This window comes from Panthera leo, chromosome C2 (assembly GCF_018350215.1).
Source record: "Panthera leo isolate Ple1 chromosome C2, P.leo_Ple1_pat1.1, whole genome shotgun sequence".
Taxonomy (NCBI): Eukaryota; Metazoa; Chordata; class Mammalia; order Carnivora; family Felidae; genus Panthera; species Panthera leo.
Genome location: NC_056687.1, coordinates 72,974,515 through 72,994,922, shown reverse-complemented (window position 1 = coordinate 72,994,922; position 20,408 = coordinate 72,974,515). Strand labels below are relative to the sequence as shown.

General features: G+C 36.2%; 1 protein-coding gene across 4 annotated transcripts in view; it reads right to left on the bottom strand.

The window, feature by feature from the left end:
* The window catches only part of ACAP2 (ArfGAP with coiled-coil, ankyrin repeat and PH domains 2), a 155,515-nt gene that overhangs the window by 93,480 nt on the left and 41,627 nt on the right, over positions 1-20,408 (bottom strand). For 3 of the 4 annotated variants that reach the window (XM_042955585.1, XM_042955587.1, XM_042955584.1), the window contains exon 2: positions 5,063-5,120. In XM_042955585.1, the coding sequence (XP_042811519.1) occupies positions 5,063-5,120 (58 nt within the window). Of the gene's footprint in view, positions 1-961; positions 1,048-5,062; positions 5,123-20,408 lie in introns of those variants that run through there. The other variant, XM_042955586.1, reaches the window with a different exon arrangement.

The window sequence follows — 20,408 nt, the reverse complement described above, 5'->3', positions numbered from 1 at the left end:
ATGTCCATCAAATGATGAATGAATAAACAAAATGTGGTATACCCATACAAAGGCATAGTATTCAGTCATAAAAAGGAAATATTGGAGGGGCGCCTGGGTGGCTCAGTCGGTTGAGTGTCCAACTTTGGCTCAGGTCAGGATCTCGCAGTTTGTGAGTTCAAGCCCCGCGTTGGGCTCTGTGCTGACAGCTCAGAGCCTGGAGCCTGTTTCAGATTCTGTGTCTCCCTCTCTCTGCCCCTTCCCCGCTCATGTTCTGTCCCTCAAAAATGAATAAACGTTAAAAAAAAAATTAAAAAAAAAAAAAAAAAGAAATACTGGAACAGGTTACAACCTGGGCAGATGAACCTTAAAAACACATGGTAAGTGAAAAGATGCCAGTCACAAAAGGCCAAGTTATGATTCCACTTATATGAAATGTTCAAAATACGCAAATCCATAGTGACAGAATATAGATTAGTGGCTGCCAGAGGATGTACGGAGAGGAAAATTGGGAGTGACTGCTAACAGGCACAGGATTTCTCTCTAGGGTAATGGAAATTCTCCGGAGTTAGACACTGGTGAGGGTAGCACAATACTGTGAATACACTGAAAACACTGAATCGTACACTTTAAAAGATGAATTTTATGTTAAGTGAATTTTATCTCCAAAAACTACCCCCCCCCCAAATGCACTGAAAGGGCAGTAAGTTTAAAAGGGGTCTAAAATATCAGAAGTTTATAACCTGAAAGACGAGAGGGCTGGCTAAGCTTGAAGAACAGAAGCAGGAGTGAAATGAGAACTGGAAGGACTGGAGACTCCAGTAAGAAAGTAAGAGATCAGCATTCCAGATTTCCGAGATGAGAACTCTGAAAGGTAAGGCATAGCTATGGCCATGAGAACAGGTATCAGAATTAGAATAGAGGTCACTATCACAGGAGCTGGAGAGACTATGGAATTGTCATACTGCTGAACCATACTTACACTGCAGCCACTGAGGAAGAAGGACTGACTTGATACTTCGCCTTAGTAGAGGACACTGATGACAGGTATAAATGAATACTCTAAGTCTACAAAGAGGGAAGATTTTACTAAGTGATAAGTATGTCATAGGTACTTTTCCAAATGATGAGAATATAAACAACTTATTTGCCGACTGCCCTGGAGTAAGTAACAGCCTAAGTCTCATTTTTTTTCATGTGCAAATTGGGTATAATGCTAACTGTGCAACATTGTTGTGACAGTTGGAGATACAAGTAAAATTTAGCACTTGACACATAGTAAATGCACATCAAATGAGGGGTTTTTTTTATCCTTCAAAGACAATCTGTCTTCAAGAAGCTAATAATTTGTTGAAGAGATACCATCATTAACATTTATTTAGAATTTACCATGTGCTAAGAACCATACTAAGCATTTAACATATATTAAAACATTTTATCTATATAACCTTACTAATAACTCTATGAGACAGATACTCCAATTTTATCCACTTTGGAGATGAAGAAACTGAGGCCTAGTAAGGTTGAGGAACTTGCCCAAGGTCATACAGCTTAGTAAGTGGTAGAGCCAGATTCAAACGCAGGCAGCCTTACTCCAGGCTTTGTGTTCTTAACTATTAAACCATGCTACAATCCAAAGACAATGATAATATTGTAATAATTTCAATGGAAATGTGTGAAAGAAAGAATGCAATACAAGAAAAAGAAACTAAGTTTGGTAGTACTTAAGCTGTGATTTAAAAAGTATCTGCTTGGGGTTCCTGGGTGGCTCAGTCGGTTAAGCATCCGACTTTGGCTCAGGTCATGATCTCGTGGTCTGTGGGTTTGAGCCCTGCGTCAGGTTCTGTTGACAACTCAGAGCCTGGAGCTGCTTCAGATTCTGTTTCTCCCTCTCTCTCTGCCCCTCCCCTGCTCATTCATATTCTCTCTCTCTCTCTCGCGCTCTCTCTCTCTCCCCCTTTCTCTCAAAAACAAATAGACATCAACAAATTTTTAAATAAAATAAAAAATAAAAAGTATCTGCTTAACAAAAAGGGAGCAAGCATTCCAGTGAAAAGATGCAACAGATACAGAGATTACATCTAGATGGCCACTGTGATACTCCACAGTTCTGTCAATGCCAGAATACCTGGCAAAATGGATAAATAATTGGACCCAGCAGAACAATGCCACTCGTGAAGCATTATTTTCCACAAGGAGTATTAACTATTGGCAGCATATATTACAAACAAAATAAATATAAGCTAAGTCATCAAGCTAGTTTAACCTGTTGATGGCATGATTTACAATGATATTACAGGTGGAACTTGTCCTGCACAAAGTTATGAAATCACTGAACCAACCTTGGGCAACCCCTCCCCTCCACAAGTCGTTCAATGCCACCACCTTCAATAACACCATTTCTTGCTCCTCTCAGGTTCTCTTCTCTATGCTAACGCCCCAAAATTCTAAAGTAAAATGATAGATAATAGCTTAAGAATTTGGGAGAAGTACGTTTTACAAGAAATCAAGATCTTAAGCTAGAGAAATATAAAAGTAACTATAGAACGTCTATTCAGGTGAAAAATAATAGTTTTTAGAATGTCAAAATTTCTATGATGCTCTTATTAGCCCTTTGGGTAATGAATACTCTAGAAAGGGCTTAGAGACCTTAGTACTAATTGCCAATACTTTGATAACTTGTTTTAAATTTGAATCTTTTTGTTTTAAGGTTCTACCAGTCTCTCAACCCCAACCAAATTTGATATAAAGGCAGGAAAGAGCTGCTCATAAAAGCAAAATCAGTAACAAAAATGCTGTGAATGGATTCTGTTTAGATGCTTTAAATTTTGAGGATACCCCCAAACATACAAATGTTTCATATGATTTACATGTAGTTCTACCCAAAAAGAATAGATACCCATAATAATCTACTCTGGGATTCTTTACAAAGCCTCGCCTTTCTACATACTCTTTCATAAATCTACCAGAAAATCAAGACTACATCTTTTGTTGCCTACCCGAAAGGTGTGAAAACTTTGTTTCAGAGAGTGCTTAAAATACATGTAATACCTCTGGGTAAAATAATAATAACAATAATAATCCCATACATATAATTTTAAAGAGAAAATAAAATTTTTGAAAATATCCTCACCAAGAATTGTAACAGTAAGTTTTTAAAAAAACACTTGCCTAGACACTTGTGTTCCTTAAAATAAATATCCAAGTGGCATGTGCTATCCCAACACAGACCCAGAAGTACAGTGGTGCACAAAAAGAGCACTGAACAAAAAGAGCACTAAACATGTGGGTGCATGTGTCCCTTCGAAACAGCACACCTGTAGCCCGTGGATAAATGCTTAGTAGTGCAAATGCTGGCCTTTAAGAGACAAAAGAGATGAACATAAGGGAAGGGAAACAAAAATGATATAAAAACAGGGAGGGGGACAAAACAGAAGAGACTCATAAATATAGAGAACAAACGGAGGGTTACTGGAAGGGTTGCGGGAGGGGGCATGAGCTAAATGGGTATGGGGCACTGAGGAATCTAGTCCTGAAATCATTGTTGCACTGTATGCTAACTAATTTGGATGTAAATTTTAAAAAGTAAAAAAATTTAAAAGAAAAAAAAAAAAGCAGTGAACTAAGAATAAAAACATATGAATCCTAACCCTGGTTCTGCCTCTTCTAACTCTGATTTGAAGCAAGTCCCCTTCACTTTCTGGGCTTTGGTATCCTCATCTATAAAATAAGAATAGTAGCACTTGTCTTACCTAACTCACAGAATTATTGTAAAAATCAAAAAACATATTGGGGCACCTGGGTGGCTCTGGTTAAGCATCAGACTCGGGCTCACAGTTCATGAGTTCAAGCCCTACGTCAGGCTCTGCTGACAGCTCAGAGCCTGGAGCCTGCTTGGGATTCTGTGTCTCCCTCTCTCTCTCTCTCTGCCCCTCTCCCACTCATGCTCTCTCTCTCAAAAATAAATAAATAAACCTTAAAAAAAATAAATATACTGCATATCAAAGTGTTTTGAAAACTATAGAGTAGTACAGAAAAATAAGCTATTAGTAAACATTTTCTAAACTTTTGGTTTTAAATTCATAACTAATACTATTACTTTATATGGTTTCTATACTGTTTACATTATATACATACATTTCATGATTTCAAAACATTGGAAAACCTTTAGTTTAACTAGTATGTGTTTTATATCCTTGCTATAAAAGTGCAGTCCATGGGACAACAACAGCATTGGCATCACCTGGAATCTCATTAGAAACACAGAATCTCAGATACCCCAGACTTACTGAATCAGGATCTGTATTTTTACAAGATCCCCAGGTAATCCCTATGCACAGCGAAGTTTGAGAAGCACTGCTTTATGTAGTAATACAATTTACAATAACAAACAAGTAGGAAGTTATTTTCAGAAAAAGTATTTCGAGTATGTGCATCTGATTTAACTCCATAAATTTTAAGAGATTATTTCACTAAACAATGGTTACTTGAAATCAGATGCCATGTCTTACTCATTCTCATATTGCTGCCTGCTATATAGCAATGTTGCTTGGGTAGAGACAAAAAAGATTATCAATAATTAATACAGAAGATAGAAATCAATATACATTTTACCCTTACATAGAATATAACCATTTAATATCAATTATTAAGTATACACTAAATATTTATGGCATTAGCTTTAAAAATCGAATCAATATTTTAAATTTTATTTATGTTTAATGTATCCAAACCCACATTTATAAACAAGAATGGTCAGGTTATGTATGAAAACCATTAAGCATCAAAAAGATACATGCAATCTTTTTGATGGAAAAGAAGAAAACAAAGTTCCAACAATATAAAGGATATCTAGTTAGCTTTGCAGTCAGCTACTGGTCAAAGTCTTGCTCTGGCACTCAGATTTTCAGCAAGCTATTTTATGTCTATAGCCTCAATTTCCTCATGTGTAAAATTGGAATAATGACATTTACCGTCAAAGAGATAAAAGAAGTAACATGAACCACCTAGTATTAAAGGCACAAATCATTATTTACAGAAAACGAGATTAATGCTTTAAAAAAAATTTTTACGTAAAATTCACCTTATCAAGTTTTAGTTCCAATTCTGCCACATCTCCTTCTACTTCTTCCAAAGCAGCCCTAGAAAAAGTAAATATGAAGTAAGTTATCATGTGTTCATTATTTTTTAAGTGCCCCGCACCTCCCACCAGTCCTTCCCCACAACCACCTTCCAGGTTTCCCCTCCCCACTAAGTTATCATTTGTTTAAATATATACTTTATTGCTGAAAAATAACTCTAAATGACAAAAGATATGAATGCTTAAAAACTACACTTCACATTGATAATAATTACCTTAGGATGAAGTATAAACATTTCATAAACATAGAATAGATAATATAATTATTGTTTAAGGTAATGAGAGAAAACATTAGGCTGACTGACTCAAAGCATTCATATTATTCATATTAATAACACTAATTAGAAGTATTTAGCATGTGTTTTGATTTCTTTTTAATGAGGAAGAAATTCTAAAAGTTGAGCTTTAACAAAGACTCAGACTTCTTTTTTTTTTATTTAATTTTTAATTTTTTTAAATTTACATCCAAATTAGTTACCATATAGTGCAATAATGATTTCAGGACTAGATTCCTTAGTGCCCCTTACCCATTTAGCTCACCCCCCCCACAACCCCTCCAGTAACCCTCAGTTTGTTCTCCATATTTATGAGTCTCTTCTGTTTTGTCCCCTTCCCTGTTTTTATATTATTTTTGTTTCCCTTCCCTTATGGTCATTTGTTTTGTCTCTTAAAGTCCTCATATGAGTGAAGTCATAGGATTTTTGTCTTTCTCTGACTGACTAATTTCACTTAGCACAATAGCCTCCAGTTCCATCCACGTAGTTGCAAATGGCAAGATTTCGTTCTTTTTGATTGCCGAGTAATACTCCATTGTATATATACACCACATCTTCTTTATCCATTCATCCACTGATGGACATTTGGGCTCTTTCCATACTTTGGCTATTGTTGATAGTGCTGCTATAAACATGGGGTACATGTGTCCCTTCGAAACAGCACACCTGTATCCCTCGAATAATGCCTAGTGGTGCAATTGCTGGGTCGTAAGGTAGTTCTATTTTTAGTGTTTTGAAGACTCAGATTTCTATTTAACAAAACACATCTAACCACAACAGAGCATCCCTGAGAACCAGAAAAGAAAAATTTTTACTTTTATAAATAGTTCAGAAAGACGTCAGCCTTGTTTAATGAACAATTTTGTTTCCAATGTATTTTTAAGAAATCTACTGATTTCTATAAAACTTAGTACTTGATACCACACACTATAAGCAACTTCCAAAAATGGAAATTTGGAACAAAACGACAGCAACTAAAACTTTTTAAGGGTAATAAGAATTTACACTTAAGAGTTAAGATATAACAAAACACAAGTCATCTACTTTAAGCCATCTATCACATTGTCAGATACCTACTTGAAAAACTAGCAACTTCCCAGCAGTTATTTTATGGATTAACCTAAATGTATTTCAAATGGACAGCGGTGGGGGACTAACCACCCAGAAAGTTATTTCGAACTCTGCGTAAGAAATTCTCAATTAGACACCAGGACTAAGAAAAAGATAGCTAAGATAAAAGTTCTATTTCCAGAACTACTCACTTAAACTCTGTGTAACATCCAAATAATCATTTTTTTTTAGTGTTTATTTTTGAGAGACAGAGACAGAGACAGAGCACAAGTGGAGAAGGGGTAGGGAGGAAGACACAGAATCCGAAGCAGGCTCCAGGCTCTGAGCTGTCAGCACAGAGCCCGAAGCAGGGCTCAAACTCATGAATTGTGAGATCATGACCTGAGCTGAATAATTCGGACACTTAACCGACTAAGCTACCCAGATGCCCCCCGCCCCCGAAATAACCATTTTTATCAGTTTGTGATTCTACTTCTCCATCTGGTAAGATTTACTGGAAAATAGTTTTTAATCTCCAAAATAAGAAAATTGTATACAACTATAAATTATTCAGTAAAGAGATGCCTATTCCACAAAATAAAATACTCTAGCATAACAGTTTAAAGTTCAAGAAAACAAGAGGTACTGTACTTCCATAGCAGAGAAACAGAAATGCTTCTCCCCTAACTAAAAGTGTCATTTTCTTCAGCAGTGTTTTCACATTATATATTGTTCCCTTCTCCTAGAAAACATTTTCTCCTCACATTAACCTTAACTCCCTTCACCTGCCTATATATGCTACTTACCATGTAAAACTTAATGCATAAAAGAAAACAAACATATCTGCACAAAGATATTCATTGTTTGTAACAAGTTGAAAACCTACATGTCCAACAATAGGAAATAATGTAAACAAATGATGGTACATCCATCCCATTGTGTGAGGCAGCAAGTTTTTAAATGAGATTGATCTCTATCTACTGAGATAGAAACATATACATGCTAGACTATTACATATGGGAAAAAGCAACTTCCAAAATTATATATAGTGTGAACCCAATTTTGTGGAGGAAAAAAACCTCTTGGTTTACGCATAGGCAAAAATCTGGAAGCATATTTACCAATCTCTTAACTATAACTTTGAAAAATAAGGATTGGAAAGCAGAAAGCGTAAATAGGATTTACTCTTTTTACCACTTATACTTCTGGATTGTTTAGAATTTGCAATAACTATGCACATTTCAATTATTTTAAAGCCAATAAAGGGAGAAAAGGAAAAATTCAGACATCATCTTCTCAGGAGGTGGGCCTCTTGGAATCTCTTCCTCCATCCACTCCAGCTTGATTACACATCCCTCCTATGCTCTCACAACACCTCATGCATGTCTCTATCACTGTCCATTTCTCTTACTCATCTGAGCTCCCCACAGCAGTATAGACACTCAAAATGCTTGTTGAGTCAAGAAAGAAACCCCACAATTGTTTACTCTATCAAAAATGTTCTTCATTTACTTTTTTACCTTTATTTAACCTACCTTTACTCAATCTCCAATTTCTGGGTTTTTCAATTTCTTAAAATATTTATTTATTTTTGAGAGAGAGAGTGCAAGGGGGAGAGGGATAGAGAGAGAGGGAGACACAGATCTGAAGCAGGCTCCAGGCTCTGAGCTGTCAGTACACAGCCCAACGCAGGGCTCAACCTACGAACCGCAAGATCATGACCTGAGCCCAAGCCAGATGCTTGACCCACTGAGCCACCCTAGAGCCCCCATCTTCAATTTCTTTCAAGCAAATTAGTTGAAATGACCAGGTCAAGATTTGATTTAATCACTGATTTCTGCTAAACATACAGTTTGACAGAAACTTTATGTATATTCCTCAATCGTATTTCATTGTACAATTCTAAATTGCTTTTGTAAAACAACATTTTTAAAGAGAAGTACAAACACAAAAGAGAAAATGTCATTTAAAAGCAAAGCCCTGGGGCGCCTGGGTGGCTCAGTCACTTGAGTGTGTGACTTCGGTTCAGGTCATGATCTCGTGGTTTGTGGGTTCAAACCCCATGTCGGGCTCTGTGCTGACAGCTCAGAGCCTAGAGCCTACTTTGGATTCTGTGTCTCCCTCTCTCTTTGCTCCTCTTTATCGCATGTGTGCAAGCAATCTATCTCTCTCTCTCTCAAAAATAAATGAACATTAAAAAAAATTTTTTAATAAATAAAGTAAAGCCCTTTGTAATCATATAGTCAAAGAATCTGAAACTTTAGCTTAGAGTTCTTCAACATTTCACCATTTCTTTAAAAAAAAAAGTCTTTGTTCTTGGTCATCTAAGATATGTGTGAAAAGTTGTAGTCATAGCAAAAAAAAACAAAAAACAAAAAACAAAAAAAAAACTTGTTGTAACATCTAAGAAGCTAATGTGTAAGGCAGACTAGTTAATTGAATATTCCTTAGTATAAAAAGTATACAGAAATATCATCATCTCAGTTCAAATCCTACTCCATCATTCACTTCTCTAAGCTGAAGATATTTTGTCTAAGTTTCTTCATCTACAAAATGAGTAAAGAAATACATACCTAAATGATTTGTAAAGGTTAAATGAGGGACTGTCTATACCACTGACCACAGTATATACCATGACACAAAGAACATGATAAGAGCTTCTATGTCTCCTTTCTCTTATCCCCACATTCTGAGGTGAGTTTTTCCTCCCTATTACTTCTACTCTGTAATGAAAGAGAACCATCCTGGAATGTATGTTTAATAAATGAATGAATGAGTGAAATGAAACAATCTATACAACATTCCTTCAAATATTGGACAACAGATATTATTCCTTTTCATCTCTCCCAAATACCTATTGAACCTATATAACTTTTATAAATGTGCAAGGTGTTAAAAAGGCCAATATTATAGACCATACCCTCCATAGCTTAAAACTTAATAAAAATCATTAAAAAATTCTTAACTGTTAAAACTTAAATGTTACTTACATATTAACAACAAAAGCATGATTAAGTACCAAATTAAGCAAAACATAAAATAATGTTAAAAGAAAGGGGAAAAAACAGAAGGCCATCAGCAAAGTTTCACAGGATTATTATGAACAAAGTTCAGCAAACCACAGCCTTTCAGGCAAGTCTAGACCATAGCCTGTTTTTGTTTTGTTTTGTTTCTTTAAACTTCTAAAGTTTATTTATTTTAGAGAGAGGGAGAGGGAGAGGGAGAGAAAGAGCAAGAGGGAGAGGGAGGGAGGCGGAGAGAGAGAGAAAAAATGAATCCCAGGTAGGCTCCACACTGTCAGCACAGAGCCTGATGTGGGGCTTGAACTCATGAGCTGAAATCATGACCTGACCCAAAATCCAGAGTTTAACTGATTGAGCTACCCAGGCACCCCCATAACCTGTTTTTATGCCCATGAGCTAAAAATGGTTTTTATATTATTTAGTGATTGGAAAAAACAAAAGAATAATATTTAATGACACAAGAAAATTATATTAAATTAAAATTCAGCGCCTACAAATAAAGTGTTTTGGAAACACAGCCAAGCTCATGCCATATTGTCTATGGCAGCTTCCATGCTATAATGGAATGGAAGAGTTGAGTAGTTTAGGAAGAGAGACCATATGGCCCACAAAGCCTTGAAATATTTACTATTATCTGGCATTTTAGAGGAAAAGTTTACTGACTCCTTATTATGAATATTAAATACAAAAACAAGAATGAAAATCCTTTCTCATATACAAAATACATATAAGAAAATAATTTTTAGGACTTAGTTCTGGTTGACTCTACCCTAACAAGCTGAATAAGCCCATAATTTAGAAAAAAAAAAGTCACTTTACTTTTAATAACACCTTCATTATTTTATCTATTCCTGCATCACAGTGTTTTATGATCAACTTAGAAAACAGTTAACTAAAAACATAAAATTAGAATAGGAAAAAAATCTAGCAGCAAGTATTAACACTGAGACATTTCTAATCACATGGTGATCACTTTCAGCTGTGAATTAAATGAAGCTCTATGAGAAGCACAAAAATAAAACTCTCCCTACCCAGATAATTGCACACCCCTGATGTAGCAATAACCTTTATAAACCACTATTTTTATAAAATGATCCATAAAAATAACTAAATAGTATGACTAATATGAGCACTATATTTTCTTTATAAAAGAAAATTATTTGAGAGAAACAAGTGTGATGAAGAATTGTAGCCATCCATTTGAAATCCTAAACACATACACACACAGACACGGAAAAAAAAACAACCCTAACTTCCACTTGAACCGTGGCAATATCCTCAAAATGGAATTAATAATCTAAGACTGGGTCACATGATGACACAATCTAAAATGTAACAACAGGATATTCAAGATCACTAATAGGCACATAAATATTAAAGATTAAATATTTAAACAAAGATGGATTTGCGACTCTAAGTAATAACTACCTTCTAAAGAATTAACAAAGATAAAATAAACTATAATGTACAGATTTTGAAACTAACATCTATATTCCTTGTTTTATATAATAGATACATTCTTAAAGGTTGCATATACATTAAATAACCATTTAGATACTGAGAGGAGTTGCCTATATACCCATCATGGCACCTACCATCCCCAACCAACTTCCTCTTTCAGCTCAAGAGCTTTATCTACTGCAGGCAATGCTTCACTATTTATTCTTTGCAAAGAAAGGACAATGGCTGGATCAGGGATAGTCCACTGACCCAAGGGCAGCCCTGTCTCAATAAGTGGCAAAGCTAGATGACCAAAACTAGAGATGGCTGTAGGATGAGACGGCTCCCTCTACATTTTTGACCAGAGAACACAGAGAGTACACACCCTGGAAATCTGCTTTTTAAAATAAATCTCTCACTAAATCATTTTGTAATGTGAATAGCCACCCCTTTGTTCAGTAAATTCTGGGTCCTTTAGAATTGGGTCTCTTTAACACCTTCATGTTGAGAGGCAATGGGATGGATTTTTTTTTTTTTTTAAAGAGCCAGTGTTTGAATACAATATTTTACTTACTGCCTATGTAACATCAAACAAGTTCTTTGTGCTTCAATTTCATCTGCAAAATACAGATAATGACATTCTCTTCCATAGAGCTATATGATAAATTTTAAAATACATATAAAAATTTCAGCACAGTGCAGGACACTCATTGGGTATTGAATAAATACCAGCTATAATTATGTATGTTAAAGAAAATACACGATCTCTTTTAATTTTCATTTTATGGGCCCAAAAGGGAAGGAAGCAGTAATTAGATTAATCACGTACTTCCCACATGAATTTGAAGTGGTTTGAAAAAGAAGCAAAAAAGTTAAAACAGCAAATAAAATAGCAAGTCCAAATTGCAAACACTTCAATACTCTTGCCATTTTCCAAAAATTGTATGTCAAACACACTTTTCCTAACTTCATTACTTCAGTCTAGGCCACAGTGCTATACTACATGGTAAGATATTATTTGAAAATCCACTTGGTTTTCCAAGGTTGTCAAGGTCAGTTCTGTGTGATTCTTCTAAGAACAAACAGAGCCAACTCTGCAATCAGTACAAAGAAGTATTAAGGCTCTGAATGCATGTTTATTGCATATCAATATTGAGTCACCTTTTAAAAATGACTAAGTCTTTATTTTTGAGAAGTCTCAATGAAATTAAAAGGTCTTTATTGCCCAATATTAGGTTAGAAACGTTATAACTGCTCCTATTTGCTCAGATTGGTCTACTGAGCAAACCTGGCAAAACCCATGAGAAATTCAGTCCTGTAATGGGTAAGAGTATTGTAAAAAACACAGACTAGAAATGGAAATCAAGAGTTTAGTCTAACTCTCTACCAACTAATATGAGTCCCTGAGAACATAATTTAATCTCTCCAAACCACAGTTATCTCATCCATCCAAAGAGAGGAATAGACTGGATCATCTTTATTATTACCTCCGGATCTTAACAATCAATTATCCCGGAATAAGCATTCAAAGGAAAATTAGAACCTAGATTTGATTATCTTCTCCCAAGCAAGATTTCCCCCAGGTCCTCATTCATGCTTTCAACACAGAGAAAAAAAGAAAAACCTATAAGCGATGAAAACCCTCACCAAAATTTATATTGTTAAGTCATTCATCTTTTTCAAACGTCTCCTCTACGTACTTTCTAAAAGATCATAAGTATTGGGGAAGATAGTGGTGGTTTTTTGTAAAATTTTTGTTCAGCTTAACATTTTAGGGAAAAAAATTTTTTTAATTTGTTTTTTAAGTAGCCTTCATACCTAACGCAAATGCTAACACATGGCTTTAACTCATGACCCTGATATCAAGACCTGAGCTAAGATCAAGAGTCAGAGGTCTGGGGTGCCTGAGTGGCTCAGTGGGTTGGGTGTCCGACTTTGGCTCAGGGCATGATCTCACGGTTCATGAGTTCGAGCCCAGCATTGGGCTCTGTGGTGACAGCTCAGAGCCTGGAGTCTGCTTTGGATTCTGTGTCTCCCTTTCTCTGCTCCTCCCCCACTCATGCACACGCGCTGTCTCTCTCTCTCTCAAAAATAAATAAAGCTTAAAAAATTTTTTTTTTTAAAGTCAGATGTCTTATTGACTGGGCCACCCAGGAACCCCAGGAAAAAAATGATTTTATCTTTTGTCCACACACATATCTTTCTGAGTGAACTCCATTATATTTATTTTTTTAAAGATTGTAAACATTATTCTACCATTTCCTCATGAAAAAAAGTAAATCTAAAAAAAAGTAGTTGTGGCATCTGGGTGGCTCAGTCGGCTAAGCATCCGACTTTGGTTCAGGTCATGATCTCGTGGTTCGTGAGTTTGAGTCCCACATAGGGCTCAGGATCGCTGCTGTCAGCACTGAGCTTACTTCGGATCCTCTGTCCCCTTCTCTGCCCCTCCCCCCAAAAAAATAAACATACAAACAAAAAACAAAAGTAGTTAAAGGAACACGTACCCTTCTCCCCTCATGTCCTCTCCTGCCGATAACACAATATCCAAAATAAAACCATTCAGGCCAGAAAGGAGCATAATTAAAGAAGGAACCAAACCATAGCCCATGGTGGAGATGCAAACAGTATGGTTCAGGCGAATGAACAGCATACACTCAAGTTATTACTCAAGTGTCAATAACCCTATGAGTCCAAGTCTATCACTAAAAAAAAAAGGGTAGCACTCTTAAAATAGTATCCAAATCACCATTCTGCATAGAGAAGTGTAGATGGGAGAAGGGAGTAAGTACAGAAGCATCTGTTCCTAGGGCTCCAGGTTCTCTCCTTAACAGGGGTATCATGGATCTCTATAGAAATAACTCTAAATAAAGTTATTTTTTTATCACAGCCCATAGCAAACATTCAAAGGAAATACTGATAATGTTTTATTTTTACCAGATAGGAAATCCTTTTTTTTTTTCCTCATAAAAAATCAGTACTATGTTAGAAAGCTGTTTCCATTTCATCCTCCTGCAACAGCCTGAATTTCTTGTCCAGGCAGTTAGTATATGCAAGCAGCTGAAATGCCACTATAATTACAGTGGGAGTTAATATCATTCTACTGTGCCATAAAAGAAGGTGGTGGAAGAAGACATGGTCCTTCTATTGTGCTGGGATCCATACGTCAACAGTGACAGATGACCGGTTAATAGTCCCTTCCAGTTTTCACAGTCAAGGGTGTAAAGCTAGAATGAAGGTATAGTCATCTAAAGAGGGTAAGGTCACTTTAATCCGAAAAAACAGAGGGTTAAGGGAAAAAACTACAAACTTAAAGACTACTACATAATGTTGCTTTCAACTGAGCCCCGAAAAATAAAAGCTGAAGAAAAATGTATTTGTCTTGAAATCACAATAAACTTAGGAAGGTATACCTCAAAAAAATTTTTTTAATTGACTTTCTACAAGTCGGTCCATTCCCAAGAATCTTATCACTACGTAGTAGGTTTTGACATGATAGGAAAATAAAGTAGTTACCATCACTGTTTAAAGAATTAAAATCAAATGTTCAACAAGAGCAGTTAAACTGCAATGCTTATCATATCAGTGGCATGTCAGGGTCAATACCTTTAGGGAGAAGAGAGCACTGTAAACTTCATGGTACATAACAGGGGGAGAGTAGATCTCTATGAGGAAAGAACATTGTAACTGATAATACTGTCAGGATGACCAAGTATTTCAGATAAGATGGGCCTATCTGCAGACTCACAGTGAGAGAAAGGAGCAAGATTGTAGGGACACTTAGGGCCAAGCCCAGACAAAAATGTCAAAAAGTATAATCAGAGACCATATTCCCCCTTTCATGGCTGTTCTTTTCAGGAACTGGAAATGGTACTTAAGCCACAGGATATCCTGTAAATCAGAGCAGGTAAATAACTACATAAAGGGTCTTTCAGGGTTCTATCGGGGACATGTCTTAGGCTGCTAACCAAATCACACCTATAACTTTTCCAGGCTTCTCCATTAACAACAACAACAACAAAAAATCTGCTTTAGTCCATAATGAAAATAATTTCACCATATATTTTCACTGTGTTTTATAATTTGCATGGCGCCTGCATGTATGATATAGCAATTGTTATATTAAGAGAAGAATACAGAATAGTAATATGAACTAAAAAAGAGAAAAAAACATTAACAGGAAATGAGCTACAATCCCAGAGTCACAGAATCCTGAACTGGAAGAAACCTTAGCAAACTGCTGAATGTCAGAACTGTTAAATGAAAGTTAATGAATGAAATGAAAGTAGAGTGGCTGTGTTTAGAGTAGTATTTCATCTCCATTAAAACCCTGCAATTTTACAAGATCTGTAAACAGGATCCAGAAGACTACAAATTTAGGAGCCTAATAAACAGGCTCAGGGTTTTAAAGACACTGGTCATACCATGAACTTCAGGCTAGTAAACTTGTGACACTGAAGTACCTTCTCCTCAGTGGAAGGAGCACCTCAAAACCACCACCTCCACAAAGCACCCCATACTCACATCAAATAGAGCACCTGGCACTCAATATGATAAATCCAACTATTGGTCTTGTTGCCCAAACTAAGAGACCTTGAGCAGAAACTACGGTCCATTTAGTTTATTTAGTTACCAAGTAAACATTTGTTTATTGGATGCATAGATGCAGTATTAAAACAATCAAAACATTAAGAACAATTACATAATCTGAAGCCCAAGGCCACTCATGACGGTTATGCCTGCATCTCGGTGTACATGTATTTATGTGTAATTCTCCAGTTCCCTCTTGCTCCAGTTTTTAGTTATTCCAATCTGCCTCTACAGCCTCATATAGATGTTACTATAAAAGTCTTTAGAGAAAATAAAAAAGAATACACAAATAATTGCTTAAACATCAAAACTGGACTTACAATGAAAGAAATTTTGAAAAAGTCAGTTCTTTCCACATACAAGAATGACCCTATACACCTTACCTAACCATTTGTAGACCTATGACTTTTTTTAAAGTTGAGAGAAATGGGAAATTCTTGTAATATAACACTAGAATATACACTAATATAGGATTTCTAAAACAAGCCTTGAAAGAAACCTCAAAGGAGCTAAGGAGGAATTCACTGTAACACCACCACAAAATTATACTACCATGCATAATCAAATAGAATCCTTAAACATCCAAAGAGAAGAACCAAAATAGTTATACTAAAGTTGGGGGGAATTTTTTGAACAACTTTTTAAAAACCACTACTAGAAAAATTCAGACAAATGAAGAAACTTGAGATTTCCCTTCCTTTTCTCTAACAACAAACAAGACCAAGTATCAATTGCTTGAGATATGCAGATGAAATAAACAAAGATTCCCTGCTCTCCTAGCTCTTACATTGGAAGAGGAAGACAGTCAATAAACAATAAACATAATAAATAAGTCATTTAAATAGTATTCTGTAAAGTGCTAAGTGCTATTAAAAAAACAAAAGGTTGGGGCGCCTGGGTGGCTCAGTCGGTTAAGCGTCCGACTTCAGCTCAGGTCACGATCTCGCAGTCTGTGAGTTCGAGCCCCGCGTCGGGCTCTGGGCTGATGGCTCAGAGCCTGGAGCCTGTTTCGGATTCTGTGTCTCCCTCTCTCTCTGCCCCTCCCCTGTTCATGCTCTGTCTCTCTCTGTCCCAAAAATAAATAAACATTAAAAAAAAAAAAAAAAAAAAGGTAAAACAGACGTGGGGGGGCAGAGCAGGGGGCAGGGACAACTACAATTTTAAATAAGGTGGTCAAGATAGTCCTCACTGAGAAAGTGACATTTGAGCAAAGCCTGAAAAAGTGAACCACACAGACAAGGATGTTATGGACATAATATCACACCAATGCAACAGCCCTGGTGTGTTAAGGGAATACCAAGGAGGCCAGTATGGCTGAAACAGAACAAGCAAAAGAGGGGCCCCTGGGTAGGTCAGTCAGTTAAGTGTCCGACTTTGGCTCAGGTCATGATCTCATAGTTCATGAGTTCCAGCCCCACTCAGGTCATGATCTCATAGCTCATGAGTTCCAGCCTCATGTTGGGCTCTGTGCCAACAGCTCACAGCCTGGAACCTGCTTCAGATTCAGTGTCTCCCTCTCTCTCTGCCCTCCCACCACTTGTGTACCATTTCTCCCTCTCTTTCTGAAATACAAATAAACATCTTTTTAAAATTAAAAAAAAAAAAAAAAAAAGAACATGCAAAGGGAAGAGATGCAGGAGAGGAAATGAGACAATTAAGGGAGAGCCCCATCACCATTAACAGCCTATGGCCTAGTAGGCGAATGACAAAAATTCTACCTTTACTCTAAGTGAAATGGGGAACCACTGAAGCAGGGAAGAGACACAATATGACTTCGTTTTTCAGGAATCACTCTGGCTGCTGTATGGAGAAGATTGGAGGGAAACAAAAAAGGAAGCAAAGAGACCAGTCAGGAAACTAGAGATCATCCAGGTAAGCGATGAAGCTGGTTTAAACTAAATCCTGTCAGTGGTAAGAAATGTTAATCTGGATATATTTGCAAGGTAGAGCTAAGAGGATTTCCTCATGAATTGGATGTGATGTGTGAGCACATGCACAGGTATACCACTGAGCAGGTAAATATGAAAATAAGGATGGATTCAAAGTTTTTAGCTGGAATAGCAAGAAAGGACAGAGTTGTAACCAACTGAGATGGAGAAGGCTATGGGCAGAACAGGTCTGGGGAGAAAAGAACGAGAGCTCAGGTTTGGACTTGATCTGAAATATTTATCATATATACAAGTGGTAACATCAAGGTGGATAAAAATGAGTCTAGAGTTTAGGAGTCTGCAATGAGGATATAAGTTTAGGAATCATGAACATACAGATAGTATTTACAGCCACAAGACTGGGTATTTTTGGAAAAAGTGAAGATAGGAAAAATGATTAAGGACTGAGGTCTGGGGCACTCAGTATTAAAGGTCAGGAAGAACAAGAAGAAATAGCAAAAGAAACAGAAGGAGCAACTAAGGAGATAAGAGGAGAACCAAGAGAATGTGATGTAGAAGGGAAGTGGAAAAAATGTAACAAGAACGAAGTGATTAACTATGTTTAAAGCTACTAACAGATCAAAGACAAGTCAAAATGGGTGGGAAACAATTATTAAATATTGTAAAACACTTCTGGCCTGATACTTTGATAAACCATGAGTCTGCTCCTATAGAAAAGATTAATTTAATATTTTAAAGTAGAAGTATAGAAAATTTTCTAGGAATATAAGGCACATGAAACTAAAACGAGACAAAAAATTCCCAAGTAGAAACTGAAAACGCATTTTAACAATCACCAAGGAAGACAAGTAGGTAGGTTCCCCCTTTCCCTCTCCATTCTCAATCTCTCTTCCTGGAAGATAAAGGTTATTAATTAGACAAAAAAGAAATCTTCACATTCTTTCTCAGGAAGTCTGGGGCAAAAGTTCTACTGCCATTCATAATATTAAACACAATCTAACTCCTATAAATTCAAGAACCGCTAATATAGCTCTAACTCCTCATGAGACAACACACAGATCAAAATCTGTATTTGTCTTTCTATAAAATGAGGATTGATTTCATTCCAACTCTATGATTCATTTATATAGCCACAGCTATGTTATCCTTTGCTGATAAGTTCTCAAAATTAAAAACAACACATATACACAAAACTTTAACCATTTCAAATTAATTTTATTCACTCTTTAGGGATGGGTTATAATTCTGTCCCACAAATTCACCAATCCTGTTTTTCAGCAGTAAACCAAAGTGGAAGTCTGGGTTATCTTCATGTGAATAATCTAGCTATGGTAACCTTAATGCAATCCTATTAACTATACTGCTGGGAAGCCAAGAATCTTTATACTTCAAATTTTATTGTCCATCAGCAAGTCACCATTCTTGCATGTAACCGTCCTTACACTCTGAAAAAGACTGCGACTTAAGTGAGAGACTGGACAACTTCAGGAATACGTACATTTAAGCTGAGCATTTATTCCTACTCCTTGGTTCATCAAGAGATCTAATCCACTGATTTACAAGGGATGAGAAAGGACTACAGAAATAGTGGATGCTCATTAAACACCTGTGGACTTAGAACATCTTAGTTGCACATTCTTGGTAATACCTAATGTTCCCAACTAAATAACGGGAAAATATTCAAAGACATTAGGCGACTTAACTGAGAGAATTAAATAAACCAAGATGTATAATGAGGATGAATTTACCTTCAGAGAACTGCAAATGTGACACTTACAAGTAAGTATAAACTCAAACACCTGTGCAAGTTCAAAATATTTTGTGTTTAACACAATTCAAGGGGAAAGAAACACAAGCTACTACTTAAACTTTTACAGACTTAAGAACTGGCTTAAATCTTATTTGTCCCATGTGAGGCCATGTACCATATCTAAATCTGTGTCTAACAACCTGTCTTATGAAAGGATCCTACTGGGGCCTCAAAATAACTGCTGACAAGTCTTTTTTGAGCTTAATGCCATAGGAATGGAAATATATGTGGATATGATATACACTAAAGTCCAGAATATATAAAGATGCCAGTAAAAAAGTCTCTTGGGATAATGGTACCCACACCTATACCTGACCAAATAATGAGCATGTCGAAATACAGACTCCTAGATCCCAGCCCCGCTCACTCTGACATAATTTCAATCTTCACAGTTGAGAAATGTGTAATTTTAATAAGCTCCTGGGTGACACTAGGATGCAATCAGCCACAGGGAAGGTCACTACCCTCAAAGTCAAAATAAAAATACACTGTAACACACAAACGTGAACTTTTTCTTATATAAAACACACAACATTTTAAAATAAGAAATCATATGTATGTCGGTGAGTTGGAAACAGAAATCACCTAGTTTTAAAATTCTAGTGACTACTTTAAACTATTATTACTGTGCCCAACATTGCTGAAGAAAAAAGGCATGTTTCTTAAGGAAACAGCCTAACATTAAATAGATGTATTTACTGTATGAATATGGAGTTGTGTCATATTCTGATAGGCTATATTATTTAAAGCTGCAGGAATAAAACCACATTCCTGAAGGGTAAAGTCATTCCCAGTGGCAAGTGTTAAAGTAGCACGTACATCTTGTCCATCATATGGACAAGACTAGGAACAAAAACCACAGTGTCCAATGAAAAACAAAGGCATACGGTAGGAATGCAAGTTATTGTTTGACGGGTACTGAGTTTTGCTTTTGCAAGATGAAAAGAGTTCTGGAGATGGACAGTGATAATAGGTGTCCAATATACATGCACTTTAATACCACTGACCTGTGCACTTAAAAATAGTACATTTTATGTTATATATACTTTACCACCATAAAAAATGGAAAATAAAAGTAAGGATTTCTTCACATCAAAAGACATCATACACACTTTATTTAGCTATTTCCTTCGTAATCTCTAATCTTTAGTTTTTTGCCTGTGACTGGTATATTCCTAATACTGAGCAATTTCAGAGAAATTTCTGAGTCAAACC